The sequence below is a fragment of the Capsicum annuum genome, chromosome 7 (assembly GCF_002878395.1).
Source record: "Capsicum annuum cultivar UCD-10X-F1 chromosome 7, UCD10Xv1.1, whole genome shotgun sequence".
Taxonomy (NCBI): Eukaryota; Viridiplantae; Streptophyta; class Magnoliopsida; order Solanales; family Solanaceae; genus Capsicum; species Capsicum annuum.
Window position 1 is genome coordinate 34791439 of NC_061117.1, and position 21849 is coordinate 34813287.

Consider the following 21849-nt stretch of genomic DNA (forward strand, 5'->3'; position numbering starts at 1 on the left):
AAATGCGGGATTACTTATATATATTATTATTAAGTAATCCCACATTTTAATTTCAAACTGTAAGTTCTCAAAAAGATCAAGCTAATATTTGATAGATTTTTAAAGTAGTTTTCGAAAATTTATATTTAAATATTTGATTGTCTATGGAATTTGATTGGATTTATTCTTCAAATATTTTCACATTTTTATAAACTAGCTCAAATCGGCTTTTAAATTTTTGAGACTTTTACCCACAAATTTTAATTATTATTTTTTTTCAAAACAATACATCCAAACACAACTTAACCCCTAAAATCACAAATTCAAAAAATTAAAATTTTTAAATTTCAAATTTCAATTTTAAAATCTATAATCAAATGGGACTAAAATGCAATCTCTCCTTCTCAAAATAGCTGACATGTTTACTAAAAAATAATTGCTTCAAAGTAATTGTCAATTTAAGAGATCAAGAGAACATTAATTATTTTTTTACAACTTTATCCTTAACATTAATTATTTTAAAATTAAGAAGCAAGTAATCGATAACGATTAAAGAATTAATAAGAGATATATTAATCAAATTACTCTCCTAATTAATTTTTGCCTAAGAGTTGCAAAATCTAAACCTGGCAACTATTTTGACATGTGGTAGTTTCAAAAATTTTGTTTTAATTTAATTGTTTCTTTTATAAAATCAAGAAGATTTTATTACTCTCTTCATTTCTGTTTATTTGCTCCATTTGAATTGGCCACACCCTTAATAAATCCCTCACTTCAATAAAATTTAAAGCAAGTTTACTAATATATCCCTTATTAAATTTTATATCTTTTTTCAAATTAATAATGATTACATTTATTAAACAATGGTATAATACGAAGCTTTAGTTTAAATAATTTTTAAAAAATTAAATGAGAAAGTATTTAGGAATTCTAACCACAATTCAAATGAAGCAAATAAAAAAAAATAAGGAAAGTATGTTTCTTTTATATTACTATAATCATTAAATAATCAAATAAAATATATATACTTAAAATTATATTTATAAACTATAATTAATAAAATTAATTTCACAAAATAAATCTGTAATAAATATTTTTTTAAAAAAAAAAAAAGTTAAATGTCAATTATTTTGTAATCGAGTAGGATAATAATATCTCACATTTGTTAGGGAACACGCAAACCATGGAATCAATCATTAGCTAAAATGTGGAATCTGCTTGGCCGGCAAATACAGAAGTAAAGTACATAAAATCTAAAAGACATTCAAAACATTAAAAGTACCCAAAAGATACCATGGAAGTACTACACAAACTCACTTCCTTCCATCAATTCAAGAATCCCAAATTATGTACTTCTTTAACTCCTATAAATACTCAAATTTCCACTTGTTCTTTGATACCCATAAAGCATAATCCTTCATTTCAAAAAGTCTCATGTTCATTTCAAGATTATAATAAAAAATTGGTTCAAGAATTTGTTCCCAAAATCCCAATTGAAGAAGCCATAACCCCACCAAGTTCTTGGTACACTGACTCTTCTTTTTATTCACACGAACTCAATCATGTCCTCTTCAAAGGCTGGCAAGCTGTTGGTATTACCATCTTTGCACCTTTTTGCTTACTATTTTAGTATATGCTTTCTTAAGGGCTCATTTGTTAGATGGATAAGGCATAACTAATATCAGAATTAATTTTAGAATGAGTTTATCCTTTGAAATTAGTTATCTCGAGATTGTAGTGATATTTTTATTTTATATTTAGAGTGGGATAACAATCGTGAAATAACTAGTCTCGGATAACTTGTTCTTTAATACCCATAAAGCATAGTACTTCATTTAAAATCTTATCTTCCTTTCAAGATTATACTCAAAAATTAATTCAAGAACTTATCCCAAAATCCCTATTGAAGAAGCCATAACCCCACCAAGTTGTTGGTACGCTGACCCTTCTTCTTATAAACATGAACTTAATCATGTCTTCCTCAAAGGCTAGCAAGCTGTTTACATTACATCTTTGCACCTTTTTTTGCTTACTATTTTGGTATATGCTTCTTCAAGGGCTTGTTGGATACGAGGGATAAGGGCTAACTAATTCCGATATTAATTTTAGAATGAGCTTATCCATATTTGGTTGTGATAAATTGTGAATACTTACGCCGGGATTAGTTATCTCAGGATTATTCTGTTATTTTTATTCCATACTGAGGGTGGGATAACAAACTTATGTTGTCCTTTAACTCCTCTAAAGATTCAAATTTTCACTTGTTCTCTAAAAGCCACAAAGCATAATCCTTCATATAAAAAAGATTCATGTTCATTTCAAGATTATAATAAAAAATTGGTTCAGGAATTTGACCTCAAAATCCCAATTGAATAAGCCCTCACCCCACCAAGTTCTTGGTATACTGACCCTTCTTTTAGTAAACATGAACTCAATCATGTCTTCTTCAAAGGCTGGCAAGCTGTTGGTATTATATCTTTGTGCCTATTCTAGTATATGCTTCTTTAATGGTTCGTTGGATACGAGGGATAAGGAATAACTAATTTCGAGATTTATTTTAGAATGAGTTTATCCTATGTTTAGTTGGGATTTGTTTACTCGGGATTGTAGTGATATATTTTTATCCATATTTGGACGTTCAGTTGGGATTAGTTATCTTGAGATTGTAGTGATATTTTTTTCCATATTTGGTTGCGATAAAATCACGAATAACTCATGCCGGGATCAGTTATATGAAGATTGTTTTGTTATTCCTTATTGAGAGTGGGATAAGGATCATAGAATACCTAACCTCGGGATAACTTGTTCCCAACCAAAGGAGGCCTAAAAGATAGGATTTTTGGTTAAAGATCAATACTTTGGATAGTTTCTGTTCTTTCTCTGGATTTTCCTGGTTCTTTTTTTATTGAAAAGTTAAGCTGACTAGCGATCATCCACTGATTAAACTAAAAATAGTCAGCAGATACATAATATGTGTATAATCCATATATAATATGTGTTTGGTCGTGTATAATCAATATAGAAAAAGTAAATAGTAAATCTATCTGCTATTTGCGTAAGATCTCTTTTTTTATTTTCTTGGTCTGCTTTAGTTTGGGAACTGGAATAATAGCAGACTGAATATCTTTTACAAATTATTGTGGACAGAGGAATTATTTCAGCTACTGCCTCTTTTTATCCCTTTTGATACTCCCTTTGTTTCAATTTATTTGTTTGGTTTAGACTAGGCACGAAGTTTAAGAAAAATAAAGAATGACTTTTGAATCTTGTAGTCTTAAATTAAAGATATGTGGAATGTACCAAAATGTTGTTTAATCTCTTGGTCTCAAATATGCCACGCGAAAAGTTAGAATTAACAGAGTTACCAATACAGAAAAGAGTTTTTTTTTTTAAATGGACTAAAAAGCAAAGTAAGACAAACAAATTGAAACGGAGAAAGTATTAATCTTTTTCTTTATAAGGTAGTATATGGCTAAAGCTTGGACGTTTAGAGCTTTCAGTAGTTGGCATAGCTATTGGATTGCAGTCTTGGAACATAGCTCTTGTAGATCTCATATATATGTTCCTCTCTCTTTCTATAATGTGTGTTCTATTTTTTCCATGTGTATGCGTATTTCTGTGATGGCAAAAGAAAAAAGTTTGTGGAACACTTTTGAAGGAATTTGCCTATACTGTTAGGGAAGCTCCTTTAAGTCACAACTAGTATTCCAAAAGTGTAGTAAGCTATATCTGAGTGTGGCCTGCTCAATATGTAGCCTAGAGGTGTTGGTAAGAAAACGTGATCATAGGGAACAAAATTGTGGTAATTGTATTGACTACATGACAACTAAGAAAAGTTACTGAAGTGCTTATATCTTTAGGGGAACTCTTTCAAGGCACAGCTAATATTTCTAAAGTGTAGCGTACAGAGTTCAATGTGAGTTCAACCTGCTGCATACGCTATAGCCTAGAGTTGCTGGTAAAAAGCCGTGATCATAGGGTACAAAATTATGGTAATGTTTTGACTACAGGACTAGTGAAAAAGTTACTGACATTACCATTCTTGGGAAGTGAGTATTGAGTTATTCTGCTTTCTGAATGTGAAGTTCTTGCATTTCTTTCTTCTGCAATTTCAGGTTACACTGAACAGATCAAAGAGCCTAGGCAATATTTCACTGGAAGGTACTGTTACGTCATAAATTTCAGTAGATTATAGACATTGATATTCATTAGTTGCAAGTGATTCATATCCCAACTTTTCACTTAAATGCAAGAGAGAGGAAAAACTAACACTCAGTTCATGTTTTCTTGAGCTAATCTTTGAAATACAGATTGGGCAATGTTGAGTATGTTTTATGTCGAGATGATGGGGGAAAAGTACATGCTTTTCACAATGTTTGTCGACATCATGCCTCTCTTCTTGCTTCAGGAAGTGGGAAAAGCTCTTGCTTTGTTTGTCCATACCATGTGAGTTTTTTATTATTCTGTTAGAGCTTTCGTGATCCTTTGAGAGGATTTCAGTTTTTCTGTGTTCAGTACAAAACATATGATGACTTACTTCACCGTCAGTTTTTCTCTTGGTCTTGTCATTTTCTCTTCTTTCACTAAATGTACATGTTGGGTTCTTGCCAATATCTCTTTGTCAGCGTACATCTTCCTAGTGCTGGTATAACCAGCATACATGAGTTTGTACTGTTGCGTTATGATATTATTATTTTTTAAAAAAGAAAAAGGACCTATTCCTTCAAAATTTTACATGATGGTCAAATGTGTGAACTGAATGAAGTAGATATCATAGTTGATGACTCATTCTTTTTAATATCACTTAAATTTCTTTTGCTTATTCCTCCTTTAGTTTGTGATGAATGGTGTTGTGACCTTCAAGTCAGACAAGGTCATAACAATCAATTACTATAATTCAGAATTAACTGTTTTTGATTCTTGTCACTCTATTTATTTTTTTCTTTTTTTTTCTTTATATACTTAGATATTACTCTCCTATACGAATCCCATAGCTATGTTGCTCGGATTCTTCAAAAATGTCACTGGTGTGTGTCGGATCCTCCAAATGTAGTGTATTTTGAAGGATCCGACACGTGTGCTTTGGTAGAGTTCGAGCAACATATTTCCAGAGATAACATTCTCTTGGTACTTATAACATGTGATCTTATTTTTAGGCATAGAGGAAATGTCATCGTAAAATATTTCATTTTACATTACTTCATTTGCAGGGGTGGACATATGGATTAGATGGTGCACTTCTTAAAGCAACTAGAATAACAGGAATCAAGAACTTCAAAGTGAATGTATGATACATATATGTTATATAATCACATTCTCAGTTCATGGTCGATATTTATAATGTCGGGGTGATTTGGTCTTCTATATGTTTCTATATAAAGGATAGGAGATGGGATTAGTTCCGATGAGAGTGGCTATATGGGGACTATTCATTCTTCTCAATTTTGACAATGGAGTTTTTCCTGAACAAGAATCTGCTTTTGACTTGGCTGGAACTGAATGGCTGGGTAGTTCATCCCAAATCTTGGCTGATGGTGGAGTAGATTCTTCATTGAGTTTCGTAAGCAGACGTGAATACACCATTGAGTGTAACTGGAAGGTTAAATCTCACATTATGGTTATAAACCGTCCTTTTCTAACTTTTGGCTTTAGCCTAGTTTTTTTTTTTTTTTTTTTTTTTTTTTTTTTAAAAGATATACAAATATGCTTCTTCTTTTATGTTTTCTCCTCCTATTAGTATGCATTTTTGTATAAACTCTGGTTGAGAAAAGTATTTGACGTCTTCTTTCTGAATATCTGATCGATTACTTAGAATAATGATATGCACTTGATCCTGTACTCAAGCTAAATTTTCAAACTTGAATCAATTAAAAGTTTCAAACCAGTCTATTTTCTTGCAGGTCTTCTGTGACAATTACTTGGATGGTGGTTATCATGTACCATATGCTCATAAAGGTCTTGCTTCGGGTCTGACACTTGACTCATACGCCACCACTGTATGCCCACACCATCTTCGTCATTTTATTTTTCCATCTTAGTCCAATTTCCAGATTTTATATTTATGCAACTTCCTCTTTTATGCTTGTCTGAGATGACTGTTTTCTAATTACTCAAATATATGGTGAACGTTTACTTCTATTGTTGCATGCAACCCATAATGAATCAGATACTAGAGAAAGTCAGCATCCAACGATGTGAAACTGGCAGTGCAGAAAAGGGCCAAGAATTTGATAGACTTGGATCAAAAGCTTTATATGCATTCGTGTATCCCAATTTCATGATCAATAGGTTGGTGCATCTTACATATACATAAACCTCAGGACGGGCGATTCTTGTAAAACTAAACTCTGGAACTTTGTGGGGGAAGTGTAGGTACGGTCCTTGGATGGACACGAATCTTGTACTGCCTCAAGGACCTCGGAAATGTCTAGTGATATTTGACTACTTTCTTGATTCATCTCTCAAGGTAAATGTAGTACAAATTGAGATATCAAAACTTCAGTTTCTATAGTGCATGTTTAGTTCCTATATGCATCTTCTTGTCTTAGTGCAAGTCTCAGAGAAGAACTTCTGAAACTTGCTGGAATTGCAGTCTGAATAGCTTAGAAAAAGTTATACTACTCCGTTTCAATTTGTTTGTCTTAATTTCCTTTTTAGTCTGTTTCAAAAAGAATGTCACTTTTCTTTTTTGACAACTCTTTAATTCTAACTTTTTATCCGACATGTTTAGGACCGCAAGATTAAATGACATTTTGGTACATTCTACATACCTTTAGTTTAAGGCCAGAAGATCCAAAAATCTTCTTTACTAAACTCCCTTCCAAGTCAAAAGCGGACAAACAAATTGAAACGGCGGGAGTATGCTAGTTGTACCTGTCTGTGGATTCTCACAGTTTCCAGCTTCTCATAAGATGTATAGAGAAGATGGGCAAGCTTCTCCGATTCCTTTGTGAAACTGCACTTTCTCAATTCTCTCCTAAATGCGCTGGACACAAACTGTTGTTTAACTTCCTTTGTTAATCTTCATATTTGATAAAATTTTGCTCTCAACAAGATTAATCATATCCTTATGTCTTGGTGTCGGATCAAAACTTGACATATTCTACTAGAATGATTTAGTCTTATAGTGTTCTAGGTTTTGGATTGGTGACAATTTTTTAAGTGGATTAAATGGTATAATTTCTAACTGGTGGATCTTTACATCTCCCAACAATGTCAACAAAGTACATTGCAGGCCAATGGAGACTTCCTACATAGTCTTTGTCTATTATGTATGAACTGTCTTTCATTTGCAGCTGTATCCAGGTCTTTTGCTTTAGCAATTTCTTCTTCTTTGTTCACAGGGTGATGAGAGTTTTATCGAACAGAGTCTCAAGGATAGCGAGACAGTTCAGGTATAATAAAATAGGGAAGCTTTTCCAGATCAACTTCTGTCAATGTCACGATAATCGTATATATTCAACCTGTATGTATTCAGACGCGCACACGCTCATTGCACTCTTGTTCTGTAACGTTGCTGATTACAATTTACAGATGGAGGACATAAAGTTATGTGAAGCTGTTCAAAGAGGACTTGAATCACCTGCATACTGCTCTGGCCGCTATGCGCCACAAGTTGAGAAGGCTATGCATCATTTTCATTGCCTTCTATATGAAAATCTTTCTTGTTGATGTACTTCTTTGTGCTTGCTACATGTGAGATTCACAGAAAATTATCTCAACTATTTCGTACCCTTTTGTTATGTAACAGTTGTTTTCTCGCTCGTAGCTGTCATTTTAACATATTACAAGGTCTTAAAAGTACCGTAAATAACAGGCTTTGAGGTTTGGCTTTCCTGTTTGATCTGATGCGAATATGATTCTTATTTTTACTTTTGTGTGTGTAAAATATCTATGAGCTCCTGTTTATTTCTTCTTTGTTTTGGTAGTTTTTTTGGAAAAATATTCATCAAATGGTTTCTCAGGGATAGGTATATAAAAAGGTATTGGTAATAAACAGATATTGTATATCCCTGAAGCATTTGTAATTATATTGGTAATATAAAAAGGTTTATATCAGCGGCAAATAGTAGGATTTAAGCACCACTATGAACCCAACGATTGAAACAGACGGTTTTTGTGGTCTCCTTTGAAGGGGTGTGCATCGGTCGGTTCGGTTTGGTTTTACATATTATCGGTTTGGTTTATCGGTTTTTGATTTTTAAATATGTTAAACCAATAATCAAATTAATAAGATATTTTTTATCGATTTTTGATTTATCGATTTCTAGTCCTTAACGGTTCAATTTTTGGTTTGACCGATAAGGAAATAGTCATAAAATAGAAATAGTAATAACTAACATAAAAAATAATCGAATCTTAGTTGCAAACAAAAATCCTATATAATGTGTTTTAATTTACAAGAATCTTCAAGTTTGAACTAAATGTTGTTAGGAGAAATTAAGAGTTTGTATAATTGAAATAATAGGTTTGTTAATTTGTAGAGATCAAAGATATATATATATATATATATCGAACCGAACCAATAATTCAATAATTTTTTTATAAAATCATTAAAAAATCGTTAACCCAATAACCCAATAACAATAAATCAATAATATTTTTATCAGTTCAATTTATCGGTCGATTCGATTTTTGGACAGCCCTACATTTATGTCATCTGATTTTCAAGGTTGGGTGAGTTACTTGACGTTCAGATCAACTGGTGAGTTCGTGTAGGTGTCATTTTGGGTCATGACAAATTTACCGCCACTTTCAATCTTCACCACATTGGCAAATGGTGTACCTAAGTTGGATCACAATCATGGGCATTTGCACCATCATCACCCTTTTTACCTAGTTTTCGAACCGGAATTACCGATCATTCTGAACCGTCTTGTTCACGTCCATTGGATTTTCGTCATGAAACCTGCCATCTACGTGGTATTACTAAACTGGGATGAGTCCGAGAAGAACACCCTACTAGCGTACAAGTTGGCTATGGTGTTGTCTTATTTAATTAGGGCTGTGTTTTACATTACTTGAATCCCGAAGAAATGGAGGCCTTGATTTTTTGACTTTGCTGGTCATAGTCATCAAATATTTCATGAATTTGTAATCTTAGGTGCATTCCCACAAGGATCGTTAGGTAGTTTGTATAAGAATAATGATAAATAAGGTCTATTAATAATGCAAGTATTAGTAGTGTAACTATTAGTAATGTTGGTATTAGTTATACATGCATTATTTTTTAACGCTGTTTGGTTTGATGTATTAAAGATAATATATATTTATATAATTTTTATAACAGGATATATTTTTTACCAAATTATCCTTTTTTCTGAAAAAAGAAAAAGAAAAACTACCATTCGAGAACTGTAGGAGGTTACTTATCATTGTCATCTCTATCGTAAAGTGCAAACCCATCTGAATCATTTTTTTATATTCCAGATGTTCAATGTTTTATCAAGGCCTTACTTATGTAACCCTTCCTTCAACCCTTCTTGTGGAGATAGCTTGTACCAGATATCCATTTTCATTTGCTTATGTCTCTGTCCTTCGCAAAGCCAAGATTGTCAAGGCAAAATTTGAAGCACTTGACAAATCCAATGTAGCTAATCGCAAATTATTAGTGGCATATGCTAAAGGCACCGTGGTTGATCGGACGAGAGTGAACATGACTAACGGATTGAAGCTGGAAGAGGCAGGAGGCTATAATGGAAAATAGTTTAAGGGGTAATAATGTCATTTAATAAATTAATACATGTGTTGAAAGTCTTACATTATTAATACATAGAAAATAGTGTGTATTATTAATGCACACCTCAATACACAATATAGTGTATAATTAGTACAAGTATTATTTATGCATAATCTAAAAAATAATATCAAATAAGGTACTATTAATGCACAAAAACTAATACATGCATTCTATTTTTAATACACTTTACCAAACGGCCCTAAAAGGTGCTGCACAAGTTTTCTCTAGAGTATTGGAGTCAATTGGGGTGTTATTACATACAATAAATTACAATACATTATGACTTTATTTACAAAACAAAAGAAACGAACATGATTATATATAACCACAAGGATTGATGTGGTGGATCAGCACCTTAAATTGGGAGTTCGATCCCCACCTTTAATGAATACCTTGAGAAACCAAAAAAAATAACATGATTATATATAGTGCAATAAGCCGCTAATTTATTTCCTAAAACTAAACTTTACCAGCAATAAATTACTAATTATATCTCTCAGCTTAGCTTTGTTTTAATTACATCTGGTAGTCAGAAAAGTCACATTTTGAAAAATACACGCGCCATCATTGCTTATCTCCCTCCCGCTCTTTCTCTCTCTTTTCCGGTGAATCACCTGAAAATCGCGGCCAAATTCGACTACTTTCTGGCCAAAATCAAGGTGACTCAACCCTTGGGTTTTGTAGCCCTCTTCATTGGATATCTCCTCCAGAAATTGCAGTTAATTGGAACGGGATGACTGCTGACGGCGTCTATTTGAGTGCCAGAGCTCCGACCACTTTCTCCACCCAATACCAATGCTATCTCAAGCGCCAAAATGAGATGAATCTAACCATACAAAAATCCCTAAATTTCCATGGTCAAATCTCGTCGAAATTGAGTTTTAATGTTGTGCCACCTATGGTGAATTCCGGTAACAGTGTCGGAATCGGGTTAATGACACGATACAAATTGTATTTGATGATATAAATAACAAATTAGTATTTGTATATCAATGAAATCAAGTCTCTCTTATTCTTGTATTCTATATTGTTGATACAGTTCTAAACATTGAATCATCCAAATATAAATAATATATTTATATTTATATATGATGTAATTATATATTTTATAAACGGAAAAGGATCTAAAATGTTGTTCAACTATATGCTCGTCTATTTATTAGAGCTAAAATATTATTTTTATCTGGGCCTAAAATATCCTTCCTAATTATTTATTGGACCTAAAATATTCTTCCTAATTATTTATTGGCCTAAAATATGCTTCATATCTACCTATTGAACTTATAAATTACATGAAAAGCTATACTTAAAATTTAATTACGTAAGTGGTACTTTTTCAATATTATAAAAATATTTTTTTTTACATACAGAGCCATTTAAAAAAATCAAAAAAGATAATTATAATACCTAATATAATGTTATAACTAATTACCACCACCTTAATTTGAGAGATATGTTTCAATCTTTAAATTAAACTTGGAAAAAATAATTTCTGCTTTCAAATCTCTCTCTCTTATATTCAAAATTCAAACATTTTTAAATAAACTAAGTATTTCATTATTTGCTCATGTATATATCATTTTGCTTTCATGTATATTAATCATCTAGTATTATTTTATTATCATGTATTTTTAATTCTAATATAATGAGTTAATCATAATTTTTTATAGATAAATATTTATGGAATAAAAGTCATTATGTTGGAAGCATAAATATAGCATGTATTTATGTTGTATAAATATAATATATGTCAAAGATTGATTATTATTATATTTTTTTATATAATTTATGAGATAAATATTCATGGTATATTTCATTATGTCGAAAATACTTTTCTTGTTAAAAGATCATTTTTTAAATATAAATATATATTTTTAGTATTACATGGTATAAACTTTTTATATTTAAAATATATCATGTATGTTTATGATATAAATATAATTTATATGGTTTAAATATAATTTGTATGGTATAAATATACCATGTATTTTATGATATAAATATAATTTGTATAATATATCAATATACCATGACTTTTTATTGTATAAATATACCATATATTTTTATGGAGACATGTTGAAAGCAGGTAATAAAAATGAAAAACATAAAAGTTTGATATAGTATATAAAAAATGAATGAATAAAGGCTTTCATAAAAATAAAATTTGTTTTATATATATTAGAATCTGTTATAAAAGTAAATATTTTATATGCTATATGTGACAATCCACTAATTAATATGGCTATGTATATGTAATAATTTTTAAAAAATGATTATTTTTGTTGTTTTTCTTTTTATTTATCAGATCAATTTAGAATGACGAAAAGTTTATATTGTGCACTATTTATTTTGTTAGTATGAATAAAAATGATAGAGATTTTATGCAGTTTAATAAAGATAAGTTGTGGTATTATATAAATTTTTTCTTAAATAAAAGGAAAAATAGTCGTAGATGAAATGGATATTTTAGATTCAATAAATAGACAGGAAGAACATTTTAAACCCAATAGGTAGACAGAGGATATTTTTGCACCATTTCACAAAGTTGAAGGGCATTTTAGGCCCTTTTTCATTCTATAAAATACAAATTGTATTCGTTGTTACAAATTGAATGATACATATGCATCAAACGATACATTTGTATTGTATATAATTCATTGGTGTTTGTATCAAATGATACAAATAATATGCTTTTGACATATGTAATTAGTAACTGTATTTATATTTATATCAATGCAGTCAGTTGCATACCATTGATACATCAACTGTAAATCATTGATACATCAACTGAATTTTACAGTTAGTTTAATCAAATACAATCAATTGGATTTCACCGTATTTATATTTTACTGATAATTTTTGAAAGCATGGCTAACACCCTTTTTATTTGCTGAAACAACGACTATTTTCTAAAAGTTGTAGAAATACACTTTTAAAAGCAAGGAATGAAACCTACAAAGAAAATCACTCCATTTTCTTAAAGAATAGGAGCGAGACTTTCATAGTGAAGGGAGAGGCAAAGCCAAGTAACACAACGTCATGGTTTAGCCTCGACCAAAATCAAATTTCTTTTTCTTCACAGCCCATTTGATTCAACCCAAATCTAATCTCTTTTTCTTCCCTTTTCGACCATCAAACCATCATTGATGCCTTCACCGCCGGTTAAAGAAAAGTTCTTGGTGATCATGTACTATATCTATGCTCCATAATCGTAAAATTCAAAGTGGAGATGAAAAGAACAGAAGCTTCATTAAACTTCATTTGTGCCCTGAATGTCAACCAATAGTGAAGCTTGAATAGTGAAGCCTTTAAGAACTTGTACAGTAAGTTTACAGAATGTTTAGTGCCGATTCAACCTCTTTGTTGCTTACTGCCCAGGCTCATGTAGTCTCTCCACGTGTGTCTTACATATTGCACTTATATAAATACATATATTTTCAAAGTTTAGATAAATAGCTCGAGTCCAATCTGCAAATATGATAAAAATGATTTAATATTGTATCACCATTCCTCCATTACAAGAAACAACTAACGCAATCATATTGAACAATAAGCAAATTGTGTGTGCTTCGAGAAGAGAAGCCCAACATACCGATCCACAGTAGCAAATAGCTTAGAGAAACCATTGATAACCAACAATGCACTTGAGGATATGGGGTCAGGAGCAACCCCATCCTTAACTCACTCTTCCAATATAGTAGAAATACGCACAAACAAGAACTCCTAGAACAACTTGAGACGTGAAAAGTGTTGAATTTGTGTTTAAATTAAATTAATAAAAAGTCTTTTATGAAGAGGTCGTTAGAGTTATAGAAAAACACCACAGATTCACATAAATCAAGAACACCTATAAAGTAGCGGAATACGCGAGAGGAAAGATGTGTACCTTTGTTCGCCATTATATCGAATAACCGAAGATGATTTATCCATCATTGCGACACGTAATCGAAGACGAACAAGGCTGAGTCTTCCTCTCCTTTGCTTATGACGCCTGGCAGCTTATGAAGTACGTCTTATGTTAAAGCCAGGAGAGGGGACCTAGCCTTATATTTATAGGCTTAAAAATCTTAACCTAGTGCACCCCCCATTATTGGCTCACAGGTCTACTACAAGCCTACACTATTACCAGTTCACACCAAAAACATGAAATGGATACAGGCCCATATGGAATCCGCATGAATACGCGGCCTGTGTCTTGTCCACCAATTAATAACATCAGCCCGTTTTATTTTAATGTAATAAAAAGTTAATGTTCAGTCTACATAAAATAAATAATTCTAACATTCTCCCACTTGGATAACGTTAACTTTTAAAGAAAAGTTTTAGAAAACTTATTTTTATGAAAATGACTCTCGGGCTGAATGGACAATGACCATAAACATTTAGTGCTGAAACGGCATCTCCAACATAGTTCAGTCAAGCAAAACATCACTATTGAAGTGCAGTAGTACTTGCATCAACCAACGACACAAGACCAGTCCACAATTACTAACACTGAAGTTTTATAGACATAAATCAAATGATGTGATAGTGTAGCAAGAAATAGCCAACATGAACTCCAAATCGAGGCTATTTCATTGTTAGTCCTTCAAACAATTTTTCATATCAATATGTACGCTTAAAATCAACATGCGTACCATAAAAAAATTATCACCGCAATTTTCTGTTACAACATGTGTGAGCACTAAAACAACATGTGCTCTACTAGAAAATCTTGATTTTTAAGGTTCAACATGTGCAACATATTACATGGTGCAACAACCATAAAAATCCATAAGGTAGAATGATATACCAAATATGTCTCCAAAAGAAAGATCCAATAAAACAACAATATGATCTTATCAATATGAAACATAGCCAACACGTATGGCAAAAAGCCTTCATATAATAAAATAATATTAAAGTGTGAATGATGAACTTACTCCCATTGATCTTGAGATAGATGTCATGATCAATCTTGTTCTCCACAAAACCCATAGAAGTGATAAAATCCTCGAACTTCAAGTACCACTGCAGAGAAGCTAGAAGCTTATGCTTCAAGCCATCGATAGATTTCTTCAACTTGCATACAAGATGCTCACTGTCTTTACCAACAAAACCTTCGAACTGTTGGATGTAAAACTCTTCATTAAGATCATCATTAAAAAAAAATTATCTTTACATCCATCTGATGTAGCTTAAGATCAAAATGGGCTACCAATGCCATAATGATCCTAAAAAAGAATCCTTGGATTCCACAATCTTATAGATATTTGGAAAAGGGTTCCATTTGTTACCAAGTCTCAGTGTATCTATCATAGTACTCACCCCTACGATCAGACCTCACTATCTTATTGACCCTTTTTCAGTCGTTGCTCTACTTCATTTTTAAATACTTTAAATATTCCAAGAGAATCTGATTCTTTTTCTGTAATAAGAAAAACATAACCATAGCGAGGAAAGTCATCAATGAAGATGATAAAATAACTTAGTAGAATACGGACTACTTATGTCTGTGTGAATGATTTCCAACAAATCAGAACTATGAGAAGCATCCATTTTTTTCAGTCAACTTTCCTTTAATACAATCAATGCATGTTCCTATGTCCCCAAAATCAAGAGGACATAAAATATTAGACTTAACTAATCTATCAACTCTATTTTTAGAGATATGACCTAAACGCCTATGCCACAACATTTCTAATTTTTTTAATTTAAAATTAATCATTTAGACCCAACAATTTCAGAATTAAAAGAGTTGTATTCAAAATCAGAAGTCAAGGAAATTTTAAACAAACCATCAGATAGGATTCCATGACCAACAACTCGAGAGTTCAAAAGAAAATTAATTTTTCCATTAAGAGAATTGAAATCATAACCAAATCTATCTAAAATTGGAATAGAAATCAAATTCCGTCTAAAAAATGGTACATAAATAGTGTTTTCAAGAACAAGCTTATAACCAGTTTCTAAGTCTAAAACTACAGTTCCTACAAACTCTAATTCAACTTGGACATCTTTGGCGACTCTAATTCTTAACTTCATTTTCTTTGGGTTCCTTTTATTTTTAAACCCCTGCAAATAAATGACAACATGAGCAGTAGCTCCACTATCAAACTATCAAGAATTAATGGCAACATCTACAAAGTGTGACTCAAAACAAAGAAGAGTTAAATGATTAACTTCTTTTGACTCCTTTTTAAAAGTATGATTATTAGATCTTTCAAATTTCCTAGGTCTCTTGCAAGGGCTTGCTTTGAAATCATGAGAAGATAACATGGAAACCTCACCCTTCTACCTTTTAATTTTTTTCTCTTCAACAACACATTTAGAAATGAGATCATTGATTGACCAAGATTCATCCTGAGTATTATAGACAGTTTTCATTTGGCTAAGCTCAACAGGCAAATAGTTAAGAGTAGAGTGAACAATATAAATTTCAGGAAGAGTTATTTCAAGAGTTTTCAGTTTAGACTGAATGTGACCAACTTAAGTGTGTTATCTCTAACACCCCCAGTAAATTCATACCTCATCCCTATAAGTTTATTCATTAGATTTGCAGTCTTAGTCTTATTGGATATAAGATACCTTTCTTTCACTTGGGAAAGAAACTTTTGGTATTGATAATTTCAGACAAGCCACTTTTGAGGTTCTCATCAATCGATCTCCTAAAGGAAAGGATGCATAACCTATTAGATCTCTCCCACTTAGCATAAAATTATTTTTCAACAGCTGTACTAGAATCGGTGAGAGCTAGAGGATCATCCTCACATAAGGCTTGATCTATATCAGTCATGCCCAAAGAAAATTCAAGATCTTCTTTCAATCGCTTAAAGTTAGAGCCCGACAGAACCACAACTTCAGCATTATTATTGTTCAAATAAATGATAACTTTTTACAATATAATATGAATGAATTTATCAAAATAGCAAGGCACAAGAATAATAATTTTATCACAATAATGAGTTCTGCAGCATCAACAAGTAGCCCCTCTTTGGGTAGGGTAAGAAAATATTTTCAATATTAGAAACCTATCCCCTTTGGGCAGCTAAATTTACTAAAATTAAAATATTTTCACATAACGGGGCTCATCGCAATACTAATTTTAAACACACAATAAACCTCCTTTGGTCAGATCATTGTATGTTCTAACTTAGTAATACCCCTCAAAATGAGTCAAACAAGTCTCATAAAACAAAGCAAATAGGTCACTTTGGTGTACACTATTTACCCTAATTTACAAAACGAATTCAATCTCAGGGATTCAATATGTCATTACTTGATTTGCTCATGTGACATAGTAAGTATCCACACAATTAAAAATATTATAAATCTGATTTAGTTACAATTTAAATAAAACCAAATTCAAATAGAATAAATAACAATCCGACATCTTTTATAAACAATGGCTTAAATTTTTTAAATTTCTTAAAATAAATAACCATTTATATCATTTAATCTAAGCAAATGGAACTAAATAAATGAATGAATCTTTAATAACATAGCCGTCAGAACAGATTCTTAAGAAGGCTTTAGTTTAGCCGACTTTACTTCAGCCAATATCAATAAATAAATAAAATTAACACTCTGTAAACAAAAAATGCAGTGAAAAAAAAAAAAGCACTTGAATAAGGTACATCTTTCATAGAATCTTTCTCAAGATCATCTTTTGGACACAAGTCTAAGGTTAACTTATCACCTTTCACCATAGGGCTTATAATTTTTCATCTGGAATCTTTTTTCAAAATGCGGTCAATATAGGTCTTTTGTGAAAGCCCCAATAACTTACGAGATCTATCTCATCGAATCTCAATGCCCAAAATAAATGATGCCCCTCCTAGATCTTTCATATCAAACACTTTATCCAATGAATGCTTAGTTTCATACAACAGTCCCAAATTCTAGTCATTTATTTTATACCCAAACTTGCAAATCATTCATGTCATATCACATCATAGACATAGCTCTTTTTTATTCAAAAGCATGTTTTGACCACTCAAAATTTTTAAATATTACATGAGGGAGTTCTTGTTTCAAAGCACATAAAAACTTATGCAAATTACTCCCTTTTCAATACTTTATCATATGGTGGTCATCTTCTTCATCAATCATATGCAAATTCTTTATTAGAAAACATGAGCATTTGTAAATCAAAGAAAGTAGTGTGCAGCAGTCAAAATGAAGTTAGCAGCCAAAAAGAAAAGGAAAATTATTTTAGAGTGCGTCACGATCATTATTTTTAATTATTTTTCTCATTAACTGAGTAATAGGGTTCAAGATTTATGTGAAAAGCTCTGATACCAAGTGTTAGAGTTATAGAGAAACACAACACAGATTCACATAAACCAAGAACACCTATAAAGTAGCGGCATATGTGAGAGGAAAATTGCGTACCTTTGTTCGCCATTATATCGAATAACCGAAGACGATTTATCCATCATTACAACACGTATCGAAGACGAACAAGGCTGAGTTTTCCTCTCCTTTGCTTATGACGACTGACAGCTTATGGGAATACGTCTTATGTTAAAGTCAGAAGAAGGGACGTAACCTTATATTTATAGGCTTAAAAGCCTTAACTTAGTGTACCCCCCATTATGGGCTCACAGGTCTACTATAGCCTTACAATATTGCCAGCCCACACCAATAACATGAAATAGATACGGACCCATATGAAATCCGCATGAATACACGACATGTGTCTTATCCAACAACTAATAAAATCAGCCCGTTTTATTTTAACGTAATAAAAAGTTAATATTAAGTCCACATAAAATAAATAATTCTAACAGAGGTGTCTTTTAAATCAAAGGATGTGTTCTTTGGATAAACTACATAAATAACTAAACTAGACCTCTTCTTTTTTATATAGCACAATTACTATTTGCCCATTAATTTTTCAATTATTTCTAAACAATCCTATATTTATTTATCTTTCAAATTTTATTTTTTTACTTTTTTACTATACTTTAATTCTTATTTTTTTTGTTTTTCTCTCTCTCTTTTAGATTTTGTTAACCCTTACTTTTTTTTCTTTTTCTTCTCTCAACTTCTACTTTTAAAAAAAAAAAAAAAAAAATCTTTTTTATTTTACTTTAATTTTTATTTTTTATTTTTTTGTTTTACTCAATCCTTACTTTTATTTTCTTTTCTCCTCTCAACTTCTATTTATTTTTTAATTCTTTTCTCCTTTTACTTTTTTTTTTCTCTTTTTTTTTTTTTCTTTTTTTTTTTTTCTTTATTTTTTTTATTATTTTTCTTTTTTTTCTTCTTTTTTCACAATTTTTATTATTTTTTTCTTTCCTTTGATTTCTCCCAACTAAGTTAAGCCCCATTTGCAAGAGTTGACACACTATCACATTGTAGAGGAAAGACTTATGACTTTCAAACAAGAAGTTATGTTTCATTGGTAAGAGTTGACACTATAATATTGTGTTTTGATTTATGAGATGTTCTATAAATCTTACCTTAGAGGCAACACTTAGCTCAAGGACTTTCAAACATCAAATTATACCTCACAGGCAAGAGTTGACTCTGCCATGTTATGTTTTCATTTATGAGATGTTCTACAACTCTTTCCTTAGAGGCAAGACTTAGCTCAAGGACTTCAAACAACAAATTATGCCCCACGGGCAAGAGTTGACACTACCACGTTATGTCTTTATTTATGAGATGTTCTACAACTCTTGCCTTAGAGGCAAGACTTAGCTCAAGGACTTTCAAACAACAAATTATGCCCCATTGGCAAGATTTGACACTACGATGTTATATTTTCATTTATGAGATGTTCTACAACTCTTGCCTTAGAGGCAAAACATAGTTCAAGGACTTTCAAACAATAAATTATGCCCCACATGGAAGTGTTAACTCTACCATGTTATGTTTTCATTTATGAGATATTCTACAGCTCTTGCCTTAGAGGCAAGACTTAGCTCAAGAACTTTCAAATAACAAATTATGCCTCACGGGCAAGAGTTGATACTACCACGTTATATCTTCATTTATGAGATATTCTACAACTCTTGCCTTAGAGGCAAGACTTAGCTCAAGGACTTTCAAATAATAAATTATGTGCCACAGGTAAAAGTTGATACTACCAAGTTATATCTTTATTTATGAGATGTTCTACAACTCTTGGCTTAGAGGCAAGACTTAGCACAAAGACTTTCAAACGATAAGTTATACCCCGCGAGCAAGAGTTGATACTATCATGTTATGTCTTCATTTATGAGATATTATACAACTCTTGCTTTAGAGACAAAACTCAGCTCAAGGACTATTATGCCCCACGGGCAAAATTTGATACTACCACGTTATGTCTACATTTATGAAATGTTCTACAACTCTTGCCCTAGGGGCATAACTTATCTCTCAAATTTTCAAACAAGTTATGTACATTGGGCAAGAGTTAACACTAACGCATTGTACTTTTTACTTATGAAATGCTCTATAACTCTAGCCTTAGAGGTACGACTCAGCCCAAGGACCATCAAACAATAAGTTATGCCCCATGGGCAAGAGTTGATACCACCACATTGTGTATTGATTTATGAGATGTTTTATAACTCTTCCCTTAGAGGAAAGACTTAGACCAAGGACTTTCAAGCACCCTATGGGCAAGAGTTGACATTACCATATTATGTTTTGATTTATGAGATATTTTGTAACTCTTGCCTTAGAGGCAAAACTTAACCCAAAGACTTTTAAACAACAAGTTACGCCCCATAGATAAGAGAGTTGACACTATTACATTATGTTTTGATTTATGAGATGTTCTATACTCTTGCCTTAGAGGCAAAACTTAGCCCAAGAACTTTTAAACAACAAGTTACGCTCCATGAGCAAGATTTGACACTATCACATAGTGTCTCGATTTATGAGATGTTTTATAAATCAAGGACTTTCAAACAGTAAGTTATGTCCCATGGGTAAGAGTTGACACTACCACATTATGTCTTGATTTATGAGATGTTTTATTACTCTAGCCTTAGAGGCCCGAATTAGTTCAAAGATTTTCAAACAACAAGTTACGCCCCATAGCAAGAATTGACACTACCCATCGCAGATGCCTTTACCGCCGGTTAAAGAAAAGTCTGTGGTGATCATGTATTATATCTATGCTCCATAATCGTAAAATCCAAAGCGGAGATGAAAGGAACAAAAACTTCATTAAACTTCATTTGTGTCCCTGGAAGTCAACCAATAGTGAAGCCTTTAAGAACTTGTATAGTAAGCTTACAAAATGTTTAGTGCCGATTCAGCCTCTTTGTTGCTTCCCCCCACGTAAGTCTTACATAATGCACTTATATAAGTACATATATATTTCAAAATTTAGATAAATAGCTCTAGCCCAATCCGCAAAATATAATCAAAGTGGTTTAATATTGCATCACCATTCCTCCATTACAGGAAATAACTAACGCTTTCATATTGAACAATAAGCAAATTGTGCGTGTTTTGAGAAGAGAAACCCAACATATCGATCCATAGTAGCCAATATCTTGGAGAAACCATTGATAACCAACAACGCACTTAGAGGATATGGGGTCAAAAGCAACCCCATCCTTAACTCACTCTTCCAATATAGTAGAAATATGCACAAGCAAACAACAACTTGAGACGTGAAAAGTGTTGGATTTGTGTTTAAATTAAATTAATAAAAAGCCTTTTATGAAGAGGTGTTTTTTAAACCAAAGGGCGTGTCCTTTTAAATTGTATTTATTCAATGAAGGGATGTGTCCTTTCAATATTTGGTTTCCACCAATTTTATTTAAATTTGAATTTTTCCTATTTCTAATGCATGTTGCATGATTAATCTTTACAGAAAGTTTTAGAGAAATTTTTATAGAGATATAATTTTTCCCAAAGTTTTATTTCTTTTTCAAGAAGATTAAGTTCAAGTTCTTGCTTTGCAATAGGATTATTTCACTATTTCATTATTTCAATATTTGTGTAGAATCTCATAGCAATCTCACTGAGGAGAGGGAGAAAATATCATTTTTAGGAAAGTGTTTCGCGCGTGATTCAAGCCTCTAATCCTGTTCTCGATGTTCGTATTATTAACCTTTCATCTTGTGTTCTTCATATATTTTATATTCATGGAACATATTTTTCAACAATCTAAAAATGATGTTTGTGAAGAAGACACTGTC

General features: G+C 31.8%; 1 protein-coding gene across 2 annotated transcripts; it reads left to right on the forward strand.

Annotated features, from left to right (window-relative positions):
- Positions 1–1157: 1157 nt before the first annotated feature.
- Positions 1158–7850, forward strand: LOC107855640 (choline monooxygenase, chloroplastic). Of its 2 annotated transcripts, none has more exons than XM_016700660.2 (10): positions 1158–1571; positions 4095–4140; positions 4290–4425; positions 5190–5264; positions 5366–5596; positions 5880–5975; positions 6146–6267; positions 6352–6445; positions 7323–7373; positions 7513–7850. In XM_016700660.2, exons 1-10 carry the CDS (start codon positions 1274–1276, stop codon positions 7648–7650), a joined length of 1287 nt encoding a protein of 428 aa, XP_016556146.2. In that variant the 5' UTR covers positions 1158–1273; the 3' UTR covers positions 7651–7850. The 2 variants fall into 2 exon arrangements, with proteins under 2 accessions (XP_016556146.2, XP_016556147.2); XM_016700661.2 differs by having other exon boundaries at positions 1159–1571; positions 5366–5578.
- The last annotated feature ends 13999 nt before the right edge of the window (positions 7851–21849 follow it).